We start from the raw sequence: 15,436 nt of genomic DNA, 5'->3' as shown, positions 1-15,436 counted from the left end.
CATGGCTTAAGGGCTGCACAAACTGTATACTTATGTGGTAACTTAGTAGCAAAACAGATTTTTTTTCCAAATGCCACAGCAGTTCTTATCCTTGCAAAGAAAATGTGTTGATTTAGAATAACCTCTTTGAGTATCTTCATTCATGTTCAACAATCATTCAGAAGTTCTGTGTAATTTCTCCAGACCAGTTGTGGTCCCTGAAATCCTGTGAGCTCCATACTGCCTGCAGAGGCTGTCCAAGTCAGCTCCCCATCCAAATTCCCTCTGTCTTTGCCAACAGAGAGGAAGATGGGCTGGGGAATCCACCCCTGGCAGCTTCCTTCCCATACAAATCATTCTTCCAGCTCTCCTGGTGCATTTAGATGTGTGGTAAGAATCACCCCAAGCTACGTCTTTCCCACGCATACCACACTCCTTCCAAATCATAGTTTGACAGGCTGGGAGGACCATGATCTCATTTTGCTGTGGTAGAGAGGGAAAAGCAAGGATTGGTCCTTCATTTTCAAAAACACTTGAGTACATACAGCGAAAGAGGAGGCTTAAAATTACCCATCCCATGGTGCTGAGATGGAGAAGAAAAAGTCTAAGCGCACCTCTGGGTATTGATAAAAGCCATGTTTGCTTGCCAGAGAGGAAGATGAAGTCACATATCTTATGTATATGTACTGTGTATGTAAAAGATAGATTCCAGTTTAGTGCCTTTGAGCAAAAAGGTTACCCACCCATCTTCTATGTGAATCAAGGGCAAGACAGCCTTACCTAAACTTTCCAGCTTCTCCCTTGCCATCTTAGCGTATGCAGTTTGGTCATGAAGAGCGTAGGGAACAAACAGAATTTTCCTCACCTGCCTGGGAGAAACAATTTTGTGACAAACAAGCAAAAGTTTGGGATTGGGCAGTATCTCATATTACCTTAAAACAATATGAAAAGACACCCCCCCCAAATCCTCCTACATTTACCTACTATTTTTAGGCAAGAACACAGCAAAGCAGCCAGCTAGTACACTAATGCAATGCCCATGCAGGCAGGCTGAAAACAGTATCTCAAGTAATGAATTCTGGAAAAGCAAGCAATTTACCTACTTCCGCATAACAGCCCAACAGAATTGCTGAAACGTTCTTTTTCCATAATCAGTTATCCAGAAACACCCTTTGATGGGACCAAGTTGCTTCTGTTACCTATATTTTTGAGTCAATCCTACATAAAAAGCATTATTTGACATTAAATGGGTTTTCTGATTACAGAGCTTTGTTTTTTTATTGCTTTCTGTTCAGCAGGCTGAGGAATTAGTGTGATTAATGGCTCCTTCGCTGTTGAACAGCTTCTCCGTCAAAGAGTAGCAGAGCACGGTGTGGTGGGTGGAATAGTGGATTCAGTTTGAGCTGAGTTCCTTGAGTAGAGTACAGGATACTCCTTCTGCCAGCCTAAACTCTGAGTGAGATGGTCCTCATTCATTTTATACAGAGCTCTGAACTGAAGAGATGGAGATATAATAGAGTTGTGTGTGATTTAATTAAAACACTGTTCTTCACTGAATGGGCTGGGAACTACTGAAAGTCACCTAAAGTGGATCCCCGCAGTAGTACCATATAAAGAGTAAAAAAAAAAAGTTAAGAAGAAAGGGTAATGCCTGGAAGTTAAAAGTGCAGAGATAAGCATCCTGTGTTTGACTTCTCATCAGGTCCACAGAGTTATTCAAGCCTTCAGTCCAAGGAATGTATGTATGTGTGCAAAAAGAAGTCCTTCTATGTCAAAAGCATGTACTGTACTCCAAAATGAGTCTGTGATCCTACAGACACCTATTTGAGAACACGACCCCTCTCGATTCCAGGTGACTTCCTTCCAAGTAAAACTGCTCAGGATTGCACATACCCGGGCCGAAAGGGCTGCGGGGTGCAACCAGAAAGCTAGAAGACATTTTCAGGGAGGTACTTTTTAATTACTTGGAACAGGTAACTTGGTTCCTGTTCAGGGTGGCATAGAAGAGCAATTTTCAAAATTCTTCCTTCACTTCCTTGGAAAAGAAGGCAGTATGTATAACCAGCAAGCAAAAAGGAGAGGCCGAGGAACCGTTTGGGGAGGCAAAGCGACCCTTGGACCGTCCAACCTCGAGAGGCTGCGCCCAGCTAGCGCTTCTCACTCGCCCTCCCGCATATACTTACGCCCCAAGGAAGTTCTTGATCTGTTCCTGGCAGTGGTCTAGATAGCCCCCTCCGTAGAGGGTGGAGTTGGAAATCAGCAATAGCCGGCGTTGTCCCATCGCCAGAGCAGAAGCCGCTTGTTGGAAATGCGCGACGGGGCTTCCGGGAAGCCGTAGGAAAGCCACGCCGAGCTGAAGGGAGGAGGGGAGCAGCACCCTCCCTTTGGAAAGGTGTGTCTCAGCACAAGTCGGCGGAGGGGGAGCGGCTGGCCAGGAGAAGAGCGGAAACCGGATTGGAGCCAGCCGCGGAGTCGGGCCACTGCCGGGCGAGCTCCGCTTCAGCTCGCGCAGCTGAAGACTCGATTGCTTTCGCCTCCCTCCTCGGATCTCCGCCTCTTTCTGCGCCTCCGCTCTGCGTTGGAGCTGTTGAGCTGGGACCGGCGCGGACGTGGACGGGTTTTGCTTCGGGGGCGTGGGCGGGCCGGCGGGCGGCCAGGGGCGACCATCATGCTGGACTTCGTCATTTTCGCCTTCACCTTCCTGTTGATCCTGGTGGGAGCCGTGCTGTACCTCTGCCCGGTAAATAAGCGGGGCGCCAACCGTAGGGGTGGGGGGTTGATTGCAAACCAAAGGGAAGCGCGTCCCCTTTGAAGGACCTTCGCCGCCACGCACTTGTTGCAGCGCAATCCTGTGCAACTTTTCTAGGAAATAAGAGCTTGGGGCTTACTCCCGGACGAGTGAGCTAGGACTGTCGTTTTGCAGTATCCAGTTCGTGGCCGGGACTGTTTGGAAGTAGTAGTTCCATTGAGTTTCTTGTGGCGAAGAAGTCGCCTACCTCCTGTGGTTTTGCGGCAGCGGTTTAATAAAGCTCCTCCATTGTTCCTTGCAATGTTACTCTGACGACTGAGGATGGGACAGAAACCATTTTCTGAATTTTTCCCCCAGGAGTTCCAATCTATATTGGGTTTTTCAGAAACCAGCCACCTTGCTTCGAGTGAGACCTTCCCCTTGATGGGGTGTGTCATTCTGTCCTCCCACACGACCCCGCGCCCTGATATTTAACGTATTGTTGAAGCCACTGGAAGAGGATGCCCAAAGTTTTGGCAGACAGCACTCATCTTGATCGCTTCTGCTTATCAAATCCGAGAAAACTGCAATGGATGCAGACAGACAAATGAAAGCTTAATCAGATAAAGCAGATATGCCCTTGATCAGCTTATTTATTTATTCAGTCACTTTACTAGCTACCTCAATTGGGGCACAAGGCAGATCAGAGAATAGGAGTTCAGTCTGTGTTAAATATGGACAGCAAGTGGCAGCACCTAGCCAACTTTGGCCAACCTTGAAGAAAGATAGGCAGGATATGAAGAGAGCCAGTTTGGTCTAGTGGTTAAGGCAACGGGCTAGAAACCAGGAGCCTGAGAGTTCTAGTCCAGCCTTAGGCATGAAAGCCGGCTGGGTGACCTCGGGCCAGTCCCTCTCTCTCAGCCCAACCCACCTCACAGGGTTGGTGGTGTGGGGAAAATAGGAGGAGGGAGTATTAGGTATGTTCGCCGCCTTGAGTTATTTGTCAAAATAATAAAGGGGGATTAAAATAAATATGATGAGGTTAATATTTGGATGGGAGACCATCAGGAAAGCTGTGGACAAGACTGGGAAGTAAAAGTAGCATTCTGGAAGAAGGCAACAATAAACTACTTCCATATTGTTGCCAAAATGTTTCCATGAAATCACCAGGAGTCAAACTCAATTCCAGGGAGTCTTTACTTTTTAATTTGCCAGAACACCAATCCAAAGAGAAGAATGGGTGTAGGTGGGAGACACACAGTAGGAAGAGGTGTTTAGTTATTTTCTTTTTCTTTGTCCAGTCTTCTTTCACTTGATGTATTCCAAGTAAAATATCCAAATGTAGGTATTTCAATTTAGGATGAAGGTGAGGATCCTATTGCAGATAATCCCAGGTTGTGAACACTGCCCACTCAAAGGCACACCCAACAAGGGATGGGAAGGCCCCTTTTTCTACCTTGGAGGAATGACAGCTCAGCTGTTAGCAGCCAGCGGAAAGAAGACTGGCTGGCTTAAACTGACTGGGACTGTGATCTGCCCCAGGGAGGGAAGCAAGTGTCCTGTGGTGGGAGGGGCTTTGGCTCCCTGTGGTGGGAGGGACTTTGGCTCAGGGATGGAAGCAGATAATTTGCATGCCAGAGGTGGGAGGTCCAGTCCCCAGCAAGGATGGGAAATGTTTTTCTCTGAAACGTTGGGGATGGGCATTTATCAAAAACCCAGTATCATGAGGGTACTCTGTACTTTCAAATACAGAGTGAGCTGTTCCAAATCCTGGAAATTAGCACAGTAGCAAGGTTTTTCTAATGCAATTTTTTTTTTTAAGTTTCTACCCTGGCCTTCTAAAAAAGCTACCTGCAAAGAGCTTGCAACATGAATTATTTATTTATTTAATTTATTTTCTATCCTGCCTTTTGTTATTTTTATAAGTAACTCAAGGCGGCAAACATACCTCATACTCCTTCCTCCTCCTATTTTCCCCACAACAACAACAACCCTGTGAGGTGAGTTGGGCTGAGAGAGAGGGACTGGCCCAGGGCCACCCAACAAGACAAATGAATAAAAATGTAAACTTTAGAGTCTGGAAGATTCTGCACAAAAGGAGATAGGATGAGGAGGAAGGAGGAAAAGAAGTGCTAGATGTTAGTTGGCATGTAGATTACTATCTAAAAGCTTAGAGGAGTTAATCCCAGCTATCCAATGCAACCTTTAAATATGTTTTGTTAGACTGAATCTGTAATCCAGAGTTGGATGGGAAACTGCCTATAACAAGTTTCCTTGAACTCCATGATGTTTCAGCGGCACAGGCAATTTATGAATTAATAGTCCTGAATAAATTTATTGAGAAATAGCTGACCCAGAAATAGCTGGGTTTATATGCAAGTATACACGGGGGTCCCCCTTGTTGGGGAGATGGGCAGTGATAAAAATTTGATAAATAAATAATAAATGTATGTGTGGTAGTCCTTCGGCCCTTGTGCAAATTGCACAACAGAACCCTGTGTGTGATTGAGTTTTAAGTGGAATAGCCGTTGCACAGCGGCAGTCCCGCTCTTGGCAGAAGAGACCTTGATCGAGGGGCACCAGCAACTGTTATGGCTGGAGGCCTCTCCTGTAGTGGACGGCCAGGATGTCTAAGTGCCTGGTGCGCTCTTAGCGCTCCACAACACCTGCTGGCCTGCCTCCTTGACCGTTGGACCGTTGGTCGGCCTCCTCCGCTCACTCTGCCAGGCCAGACTTCACACGCTGGCATAGACAAATCCCCTATCCTCACCTGGTTTGGCCCGTCTGCTGAGACAGTTTACCGGGATGTGGCCACTGCACGTGCCCCAGCTCCTTGGAGCTGTGGGTGAGAGCTGAGTGCCAGGTGGGGACCAAAGGTGAATGAGTAGCGCTAAACAGGGCATGGCAGTCCCCTCCACCAGAGGTGCTGCCCCTCCCTGGACATGTATGTAGGGTTAAAATAAACTACAATTGCCTACATGTTCGTCCTGTAGAAATTATGAGGACTTGCAGTCCTGCATGCAGTAAAATCATAAACATCTAGATTTAAGGTAACAGTTGGCTAAGTAATATATTTCTTTTGACTTGATTATGTTAACAGTGGATTAATAATCCCACTGGTTTCTTTCTTAGTCTTCCCGACAAGCTTCAGGAATCCCGGGGATCACTCCAACGGATGAAAAGTAAGCTGCTCCTTTCTTCTGTAACGTCAGTTCTGCCTTCCTATTTTGTTTTCCTTTTGTGCACCTGGAATGCCCTTAATCTTTTTGGGTCCATGGACATGTTTGGAACTTTAAGGCAATGTTCAGGACCACCACATTTTATCTGGGGGAGGACACCGTTAACATAACATTGGAAGTGCCTTCCCTGTTTCCTATGTATATGAGTGTCTGTGTGCCTTTTTTCCTTCTGATCTCACCAACTGCTCCCCCTTTTCCTCTCAAGACAGTCCTCTTGGCTCCTCCCTCCCTCTTCCTAGCCGATTCCAGTTTTCTTTCCTCATTTTTGTTCCCTGTCTCTCAATGAAGCTCCAGCCTGGAACGACCTCTGCAGAAGTTTGGGGCAGGCTGGTTTCAAATCAGAGTTCTGCTGCTCAGTCTGCAGGGTAAAAAATATTCTTTAAAGGGGATGTCATCTCAGCAAAGGTAGTACTGCCTAGTTGGGAAGTGAATCCTTCTAATGAAACACTCTGGTCTGGTTGACATAATTAGTTGGATGTATGCCACCAGTGAAGTCATAAACCATGCTTGAAACCCAGCAGTTTTGGCCTATAAAATGGTTGATGGCTCTACTTGTTTGTACCCAGCTTACTGTGATTTAGTCAGCAAAGTAATGGAACAAACTATGGCTCAGCCCAATGTTGTGACCCATTGTTGAGCTTGCTCTTCATTTCTTCTTTGGGGATTCCGGTCAATTGCCTTAATCTCATCCTTCTTTCATTCCAGAGATGGGAATCTCCCAGACATCATAACTAGTGGCAGCTTGCATGAGTTTCAGGTCAACCTCCATGAGAAATATGGCCCAGTTGTCTCTTTCTGGTTTGGACAACGCCTCGTGATCAGCCTGGGGTCCATTGACCTCCTGAAACAGCACATTAACCCTAACAGGACAAGTAAGTACTTTTCTCATGTCTACAAAAATCTGAGTCAGTTGGATGGTATAAAATAAACTCTTCTGGGAGGACATGAACTTTTATGGGTTTCATGAAGTCCACTGAATATTATCCTCAGCTGGCTGATTGTTTAGACAGATGAATTCAGACAGAAGAAGGTATGCAAGATGGAAAAATATTTGTGCAGACTGAAACCAGGAAGCTGAGAAATAGGAAAAGACCTGTTCCAAGATCCATTTAGAAAGTGGGTAATCTACTTCCAACAGAATTTGAATTGGCAAAGCAAGATTCCCATGAACTCTAGATGATGGAAGTATGGCCCGATACATCTAAAGGGCTTCAGTTTCAAAAAGTCAGGTGTATTTCAACATCTAAAGGCAATGTTAACTAGCCATTCCCCAACTCTAATGATCCCAGTGTGAGAGTGCTAAATTTATAAGTGAATACAAGGTTCTTTTGAAGACTTTGTGTCATGTTACCCATTTCAATGTGCTGTTAACATTGTAACGTTTCACATGTCATCTTCTGTTCCGTGTTTCTTCACCCATCCCGGGTTTTTCCATTCCTCCGCCCTCCGTTGTTTTGAGGGCTTGGAATGTATGTTTGGGTTTGCGCTCCTGCTCAAGGTTACTTTCCCAGGAGCGTCTAACGGTTCCTAGCACCTGGGAGGGGGTGCGCACTGACGAGGGATGGGGGCGGAACTTGCTCACAGGCAATGCTTTTAAGTTTGTATTTGGCGCGCTTTTGCTCATTCTCAGCTTTCTCTGTATTTGCATACTATTCCTTTAATAAATCAGTTATCCTTAAGCCCGAGCTTGTGAGACTGAGTATTTGGGATTAGGCAACCATTACACTTTGTTGAATTACAGCAAATTTCTCGTTTGTTTGTATATAGATAGTGGAATAGTGGTTTTCCCACTGCCTTCCAGTTAACTTTAAAAAAATCCCTCTTATTAACTATTGTGGGGCATCAATCCAATTCAGTCAATGTGAACACCATAAAGTGTTACTGACACCTGATGGTGTGTGTCACCTTAGAGAATTGTCCAGGTGAATGAAACCTGAATGAGGTCGCTGCTGTTCTTAATATGTCATTTGAACAGATTTGAGAATGTAGTTGGCAGAGTAAGGGTCTATAGTGTAGATCTTAAATGTGCAGCAAGACATTTATTCTGACAAAATCCTGCAATTACATTATTCACAATTTCAATAAATATGGTTGCTTTTTCCTTCTGCTGCCTGCAATAGGCTAAATATGATTGCCCTTCTAAAAATACCTATGGCGATGTGTGTAGGAGAAATGTCTTCATTGAGTTCTTTAATAATTGGGCTTAAACACACTCTCATGAAAGCACACACTGTTTCTTGTGGTACTGGAGGCAGCAGAGGCTAGCCTAAAATGGGGTGGGGATGCAACCCCTATAGCATTATGCAAATCGCAATATACATGTGACTAGATACAGCCGCAGAGTATATGATGGCTATAGTAGCACATTGTGTGTTTAGTGAGGTTAGGGAGGTAGTTAGGGCAGAACTATGAGGTAATAAGGGCAGTTCACTACAGAGATGTGTATTTGAGAAAACAAAGAGGCAGTATTTCATGGACATAGTTTTGCTCTAGAGAGTTACTTCTGTGGGTTTATCTTATACTGGCCTTGCTTTCCAGAGCCTTTGCTTACCTCTTAGTATCTTCTCCTAGCTCTGTCAATATTTTTTGGCCTTCTTAGTGTTTTATGGCTGAACTAACAGTTTAGTTTACACTGGGAAGGTGTATTTGGGGAGGGAATAATTTACTTGCCTTACCTAATATCATTCTTTCCACTCTTAAGAGCTTAAGACCCCATGTTCGGTGAAGAATGACAATCTCAGTACTTACCTTACTGGTGGAGCCTCTTGTTGTTAGTTTTTATTGTTCCTTTTATATATATATATAAAACTCAAGGTGGTGAACATACCTAATATTCCTGCCTCCTATTTTCACCACCACAACAACCCTGTGAGGTAGGTTGGGCTGAGTATTAAGTTCCATTAAATTCCTGGTGACTAAACCGCTGAGCTGCTGAGCTTGCTGATCGGAAGGTCGGTGGTTCAAATCCACGTGACGGGGCGAGCTCCCGTTGCTAGTCCCAGCTCCTGCCAACCTAGCAGTTCAAAAACATGCAAATGAGTAGACTAATAGGTACCGCTTCGGCGGGCAGGTAACAGCGTTCCGTTTAGTCATGTGGCCACATGACCACGGAAGTGTCTATGGACAAACGCTGGCTCTTTGGCTGTGAAATGGAGATGAGCACCGCCCCCTAGAGTCGGACACGACTGGACTTAATGTCAAGGGAAACCAATGGATTAAAGCTCTCCCAGCTGTCCTCTCATTCACTTGGCAGGGTAAGAAAATTCAGAGCAAGCAGCCCTATAGATTTTTGCAGCTAAGCAGAGGTGTTAATCTGAAACAACACATAGCAGTTAATGTCTCAGGATGCCTTTTTAACAGATTCTTCCCTTAAACAAAGGTGTGTGACGTTTAAGAAGTCTGTTCTTTCGGTTATTCTTTTCAGATGCAAATAAAGGTTAGAAATTTCTATGGGCAAGCCTGTTTATTAAAAAAAAAGTTGTTGCACATATTTTTAATTAGCAGTTCTTAAAAACATTTCCTAGACTACAGGCATTTGAGACATAGGTGAGGCATAATGTGAGAAGTGAGCTAGAGAGCCATTAGTCTTTTTTAGAGAAACAAGCATTGTGGATCTGTGAGTGCTTCCTTTTTATTGTCCTTCCATCTAACATATTTTGTTTGGAGAGAAGCTGTGCAGATCCCCTCTTGGAAGCTAAGTATCTCCTCTCCTCTCTTCTCCTCTCCTTGGAAGGCTTCTGTGTTGTATTTCTTTTCTCACCTCTTCTGTGGATTGTGCAGGATACATTAGAGAATCTGTTTCCATTTTTCTCTACCGTTGGAACAAAAGAACATTTATGATCCAGGCTGATGTTTCCTTTGACCAGAATAAGTTTGGCTGGTAGGCAGTTTTGCAGAGTTCAATAAGCAAAAGATACAGGTGGCTGTCTCCAAGGAGCTTACAGTCTGGAAAAAATACATGAAGAAACAGGTTGGAAAGACAAAACTGAAAACAGATGTGGTTATTTGTTCTCTCTCTCACTTGTGTTTTCAGTTTCCATCAGCACAGAAGCTTGCAGCAGTGTGGATGTACAAGGCTAATGGCCTCTGTAGAGTTTTGAGCAAGAAGGAAGCTTTCAGATAATTATCTTGGAAAAGGGTACCTATCATATTGTTTCCCTCTGTAGTACAAGTACATGCACATGTACACTCTGAACCGAACATGTGGTTATCTCATCTCTCAATGTGATCACGCTGTTTTGTCTTTCTAAACTACATCATTGATTGGCAGATAATTGAGTTTGAAAGAGAAAGAAATCCTTCCCCCGACCCATACAAGACAAGGGTTGCAGGAGGAGACCAGCTCTGGCACTCGCTTTGTCTTGTGCTGTCCTTAGTCTGACCTTGACAACATCCTCATAGGGGAGGAAAGGAATGGGCTCAAAAGCAGCAGAATTTTATTCCAGCTGAGTGTGGGTTAGACTTAGAAAGTCTATGAAGCTGGGCTACCCATTGAAAGCTTAAATTGGAATAATGTTGCACCAAAGGCTTTTCATAAATGATGATGAAAGTAACCTATATTCCTTGAATGAGATCAATACTGAGACCCGGGAGTCCTCCCAATGCCAAGACTGCACTCAACTGAGATTAGGGCCACTCTTGTGTGTCTCCACAGCATCAAGAGGCTTCTTGGGGTTGGACGGTTGGTTCCACATTTGCCTTGTCCTCCCTTCTGGATCTTCCCCCCCTCCAAACTGGAAGTGAATGCACTGTGGTCCCTAGGTGCCATTCTCTGTTGATTCCTGGCCTCCCTGAGGAATGGCAAGCATAATGGCCATTGGTATATTGGCTGGATACGTCCGGTTTTTTTGAATTGTGTTCTGTGTAACCCTAGTGTTCCATGAGAACCTGATGGAGCTCTGTAAGAGATTAAGGGCATAGAAAAAAGTTCACTCAAAAACAGGGAATTTTCTGTTGCTAGAGCTTTGCCTCTTGATCAGGGGTTCTGGGGATTTTTTTTTTAATGAACAGGTTCCATAGCCTGAAAAAGTTTGAAACCTCTTGATTTGTGTCTTCTCTCTCTATGAAAAGTAAATGCAGCAAAGGAAGAACAAAGAAGTGCATGAGGTGTGGCTAACTCCCATTTTTAACCCTTCTCATTTGGCCAGCTGGAAAGGGCACTGACCTGCCCAAGGATGGAAAGGTCCAATATAACAGTGTTGAGGAGTCACTTAACAGTGCAAATGTGCTGTGTGCAACTGAGGAATGAAGCTAGAAGCAGTTTGGAAGGGGCGCTGGTTTATAGTAAGTACTGTATGGGCAGGGATTACATGAATAACTCATAATGTTTAGGGACATGAGCCTTTTGGTGGGAGGGATTGTTATTGAAAAAATTGAAGCTTACTCTCCTCTCTTGTTGTCAACCCTGCAAGGTAGGCCAGTTCAAGAAACAGGCACAACAGGGATACCAGGAATACTCTTTATTGTGGTAATATAGAATAAAAAATCTTGAAAACCTGCCCAAGTTCCTCTCTGACCCATCTGATATTAAACTATAAGTGTAAAGTGAGTCACTATAAGTGACATTGGCAGCTATATAAATATTTATTTATTTATTATTTTCTATCCCACCTTTATTATTTTTATAAATAACTCAAGGTGGGAAATATACCTAATACTCCTTCCTCCTCTTATTTTCCCCACAACAGCAACCCTGTGAGGTGGGTTGGGCTGAGAGAGCGTGACTGGCCCAAGGTCACGCAGCCGGCTTTCATGCCTAAGGAGGGACTAGAATTCACAGACTCCTGATAAACAAACAAACAAAATCAAGGCAGGGTTATTTTTCTCACCCTTTCTCATACTTCCTTCCATTTTAGGACTTGTAATCTCTTCTCCAAGTCTCCCCTTAATGATTTGCTCCCCTCTCCCTCCCTCCTTCCTGGTTCTCTCATATCTTTGCCCAATTCAGCTCTAAATCCCTTTTCATGTCTTCTCCCTCTCTCCAAACTCAATCCATTTATTTTGCTCTACCCTAGAATAAATGTGGTTCTCTCTTTTAAAGAGAAAATATTTTTTTCTTCCTTCTCAGAATAGATGAACCTAAAGGTATGCATCATACCTTTATGATACATCTATTATGTATGTTTTTAACCTCTAGCAATTCAAAGTACTTTTGTGGGTAGTTCTTTTGCTACAGCGCTATTGTGGCCTTTCATTGTTCTCTCTTTATTGATGCAGATGAACACCCTCAACTGTAACTCTGCTGCTAGTAAATTGGGCTTCAAGCAAAGAAAAGAATGGAAAGCAGTAGAAATGATGGAAGCAGAAGTTGCTCAAATGGTTTAAAACTGATTTCAGCCTCCAGAGGTTGCAGCATGTGCTCTGCAGGACACCTCTCCTGGATTTTGTGTGATTTTTAGGTTCATATTGCTCATGGCATGTTTGCCTTCTGTTGCCGACTGCTTGCCAAGCTCCCTTGTTTAATGTACTCTTTTCTTTTGCACCCTGCTGCTTTGGTTATGCTTGGCTTGGGAGTGGGTGGAAGTCAACACTACCCAGAGGACAGAGAGTCCTCCCACCCCGCCTTTCTTTCTTTGAGTCACACATTTAAAGGATACTTGAGCAGTTACACAATGAACGTACAAGAAAGGAGGATAAAAATAGCTTTATAGTGCAGTTCTGTACGTATCTACACAGATGTAAATCATACAGAATTCAGTAGGGGTTTCTACTGCTGCTGCTACTATTTCTTACTGAATAAGCTGGGTATCTACCCCATGTTGTAGAAGCAGGGTCAAAGTAGTTGTCAGATGGAATGTATCTATTTTATTTATTAGCTGGATTTATATCCTGCCTTTCCGGATGGAGCTCAGCTTACACAAGAATCTCCTTTCATTTTATTCCCACAATAATAACCCTGTGTGTGAGAGCGTTACTGGCCCAAAGTCACCCAGTGAGCTCCAATGTTTGAGGGTGGACTTGAACCCAAGTCTCCCTGTTCCTAGTTTAGTACCTTGACCACTATGCCATGCTTACACAAGTGTAGTAGGTGATTCAGTAGACTGGCTTTGCCAATCCTGCCCATCCAGAAATTCTCTCAGATGGCCTTGGTCTTGTCCCTCCCTTCCAGAGATATTTGGAGGAAAAGAAAATCAGTGAGATGATGATTGCAAGATATACTGTTGAATAGAGATTGTGTTATGAGTGATAACGGTGGATGGTGGACCAAAAATATTTGATAAGGCAGAAAATATTTGCAGCTGAGTCCCACAATGACCCCTTTTGGATTCTTCAAGTTCTGACTGCAGTAACACTTCACTGTAATTTAGTGTAACATAATTCGTCCTTGGTTAAAATAAGAATGTCTTTAAGCACATTAAGATTAGCATCACACACCCTGTAATTAATGCAGTAGGAAATTCAAGCTTTTCTGCCAAATATATACAGTGTGATTACACATACATTTTGAAATAGCTTGTATGCAGCTGTCACTGAGACAGTGTTCCAAGCTGTGGGTCCCCAGTGTCTGTGAGACACTCAGGGTTAGCTCCTAGCTGAGATATTTCCACCTGGGGTTGTAATGTATTGGGGTCTGTAAAAATCTTGTCTTTTAGTAAGAGAAGGTAGAGGACTGAGTCTTAAGGCCTGCACAAGACCGTGTCTGCCTAACAATTTTGACTCCATCCACGGCTCTTTTGCAACCCCTGTGATCCTTCGCAGAGAGAAGGTTTACCTGTGTTTAAACTTGCCTGTCACTGCTTCCCATGAGAGACATATTATCACATGCTTTTTAAACTAGTACCATTTTTGCAAATTGCCTTGGACAACAGATGGTTTAGAACAGTGTTTCTCAACCTCAGTAACTTGAAGCTTTGTGGACTTCAACTCCCAGAATTCCCCAGTCAGCATGGCTGGCTGGGGAATTCTGGGAGTTGAAGTTCACACACCTTAAAGTTGCTAAGGTTGAGAAATCCTGGTTTAGAATCCCTGAGCATCGGACAGTAGTGGGCAAAGGATGTCAGCTAGCAAAGTGTTCTGCACAATTACCATATCCTGAAGCTGCTCCAGTTGGCGTGAGCCACTGGTTAGGCTTCTGCTTTGTCCAATATGGATGAAAAATTTACTTTAAGGAGGACTCCCTTAGTGATCTGGTGAAAGTTTCATTATGTCATTGAAGCAAGGTATTGGGTTACTAAAATAAAAAGGAACTTCTACAGTATTACCCAGAAACTGATTTGTACAGGAGAGGCTAGTTTTGCATTGCTTGAGGTTTTCTTGAGTGCCTGTTTATTGGAGATTTGGGCAATACAGACATTCAGGAACAAAGATATGGGTATAATGTTCTGCAACTTCTTATCATCTTATTGCTCTTGGGAAAAACAAACAAACTGATTTAGGTACCAATTTTTAGCACCCATCCATGAAGGATCCCAAACCCTTCACCGTGTAACTAACTGCAGCCTCTGAACTAGTTGGACATACAGTATTTATCGCAGCCTTTCCCAGCTGCTGCTCTCCAGCATACTGTCAGTAGTGGTTGGGGACTGTGGAAACTGACCTTGGGGGCTTCTTTGGAGCATCGTAGGGACTGGCTGCATTTTCACTCTGTCTTTCAGCGGACCCCTTTGAAACAATGTTAAAGTCCTTGTTGCAGTATCAGTCTGGCCTGGGTGGAGACATGGCTGAGAGCTGCTTGAGGAAAAAACTGTACGAAAATGGTGTCACCAAGCTGCTGCCGAGTAACTTTCCAGTCATCCAGAAGGTGAATCGCTTTATCCGAGGGCAAATGGTTTTGCTGAGTTGTATGGGAGGGTCTTTTCTAGGAAGATAAATGATTCGGGGTCTCTTTAAAAGGCCATGTCTGGCTAGTGATGGAATCAGGTTTTTTATTATTATGAACTATATTCAATTTCAACATATATAGTTACAATACAATATAAAAAATATAGAAAAGCAAGAAAAGATAGCTGAACAGAGAAGAAACTATAAAAGAAAAGTAACAAGACAGACAACTTTTAACAACCTTAAAACATCTGATTCCCATGCCTTCATGGAAGAAATGAGAATCAGATGTTTTAAGGTTGTTAAAAGCTGTCTGTCTGGTCTAATCATTCATCTTTCTCAAAAGTAACTCCCCAGGGTTAAATCTTATCTGGCACACTTCCATGTTATATTTTTCCTGTGTTTTCAGGACAGGTTAACTTAAAATTCTCTAATAATGAACATGCCTGCTGTTGTTTTACCCCCTTACTCTGTCACACACCGGATTTGAGCAGAGCTTGTAATTTATTTATTTATCAAATTTTTATTACCGCCCATCTCCCCCCCAAAGGAGGGACTCTGGGCAGTTTACAAAAACAGAATTAAAATTCAGTATCAATATAAATATAATAAATATACAATAAGAATAATATATAATAAAATATAGTAAAATCCCAATGGCTAAAAGTTGTGTTTCAGTCTGTGAGTATAAAAAATCGTCCTAGGGCGCTAGCCATCCCCACGAATGGCT

At 43.5% G+C, this 15,436-nt stretch overlaps 1 protein-coding gene across 1 annotated transcript in view; it reads left to right on the top strand.

The window, feature by feature from the left end:
- Positions 1–2,599: 2,599 nt before the first annotated feature.
- Positions 2,600–15,436, top strand: part of LOC134507361 (cytochrome P450 20A1) — a 36,195-nt gene continuing 23,358 nt past the window's right edge. Inside the window, exons 1-4 of the mRNA XM_063317975.1 lie at positions 2,600–2,719; positions 5,840–5,889; positions 6,652–6,818; positions 14,541–14,686. Coding sequence (XP_063174045.1) covers positions 2,648–2,719; positions 5,840–5,889; positions 6,652–6,818; positions 14,541–14,686 — 435 coding nt within the window. The 5' untranslated portion in view covers positions 2,600–2,647. The remainder of the gene's footprint in view (positions 2,720–5,839; positions 5,890–6,651; positions 6,819–14,540; positions 14,687–15,436) is intronic.

This window comes from Candoia aspera, chromosome 1 (genome assembly GCF_035149785.1).
Source record: "Candoia aspera isolate rCanAsp1 chromosome 1, rCanAsp1.hap2, whole genome shotgun sequence".
NCBI lineage: Eukaryota > Metazoa > Chordata > Lepidosauria > Squamata > Boidae > Candoia > Candoia aspera.
The sequence above is the reverse complement of the archived record's forward strand: the minus strand, read 5'-3'. Positions and strand labels throughout refer to the sequence as shown.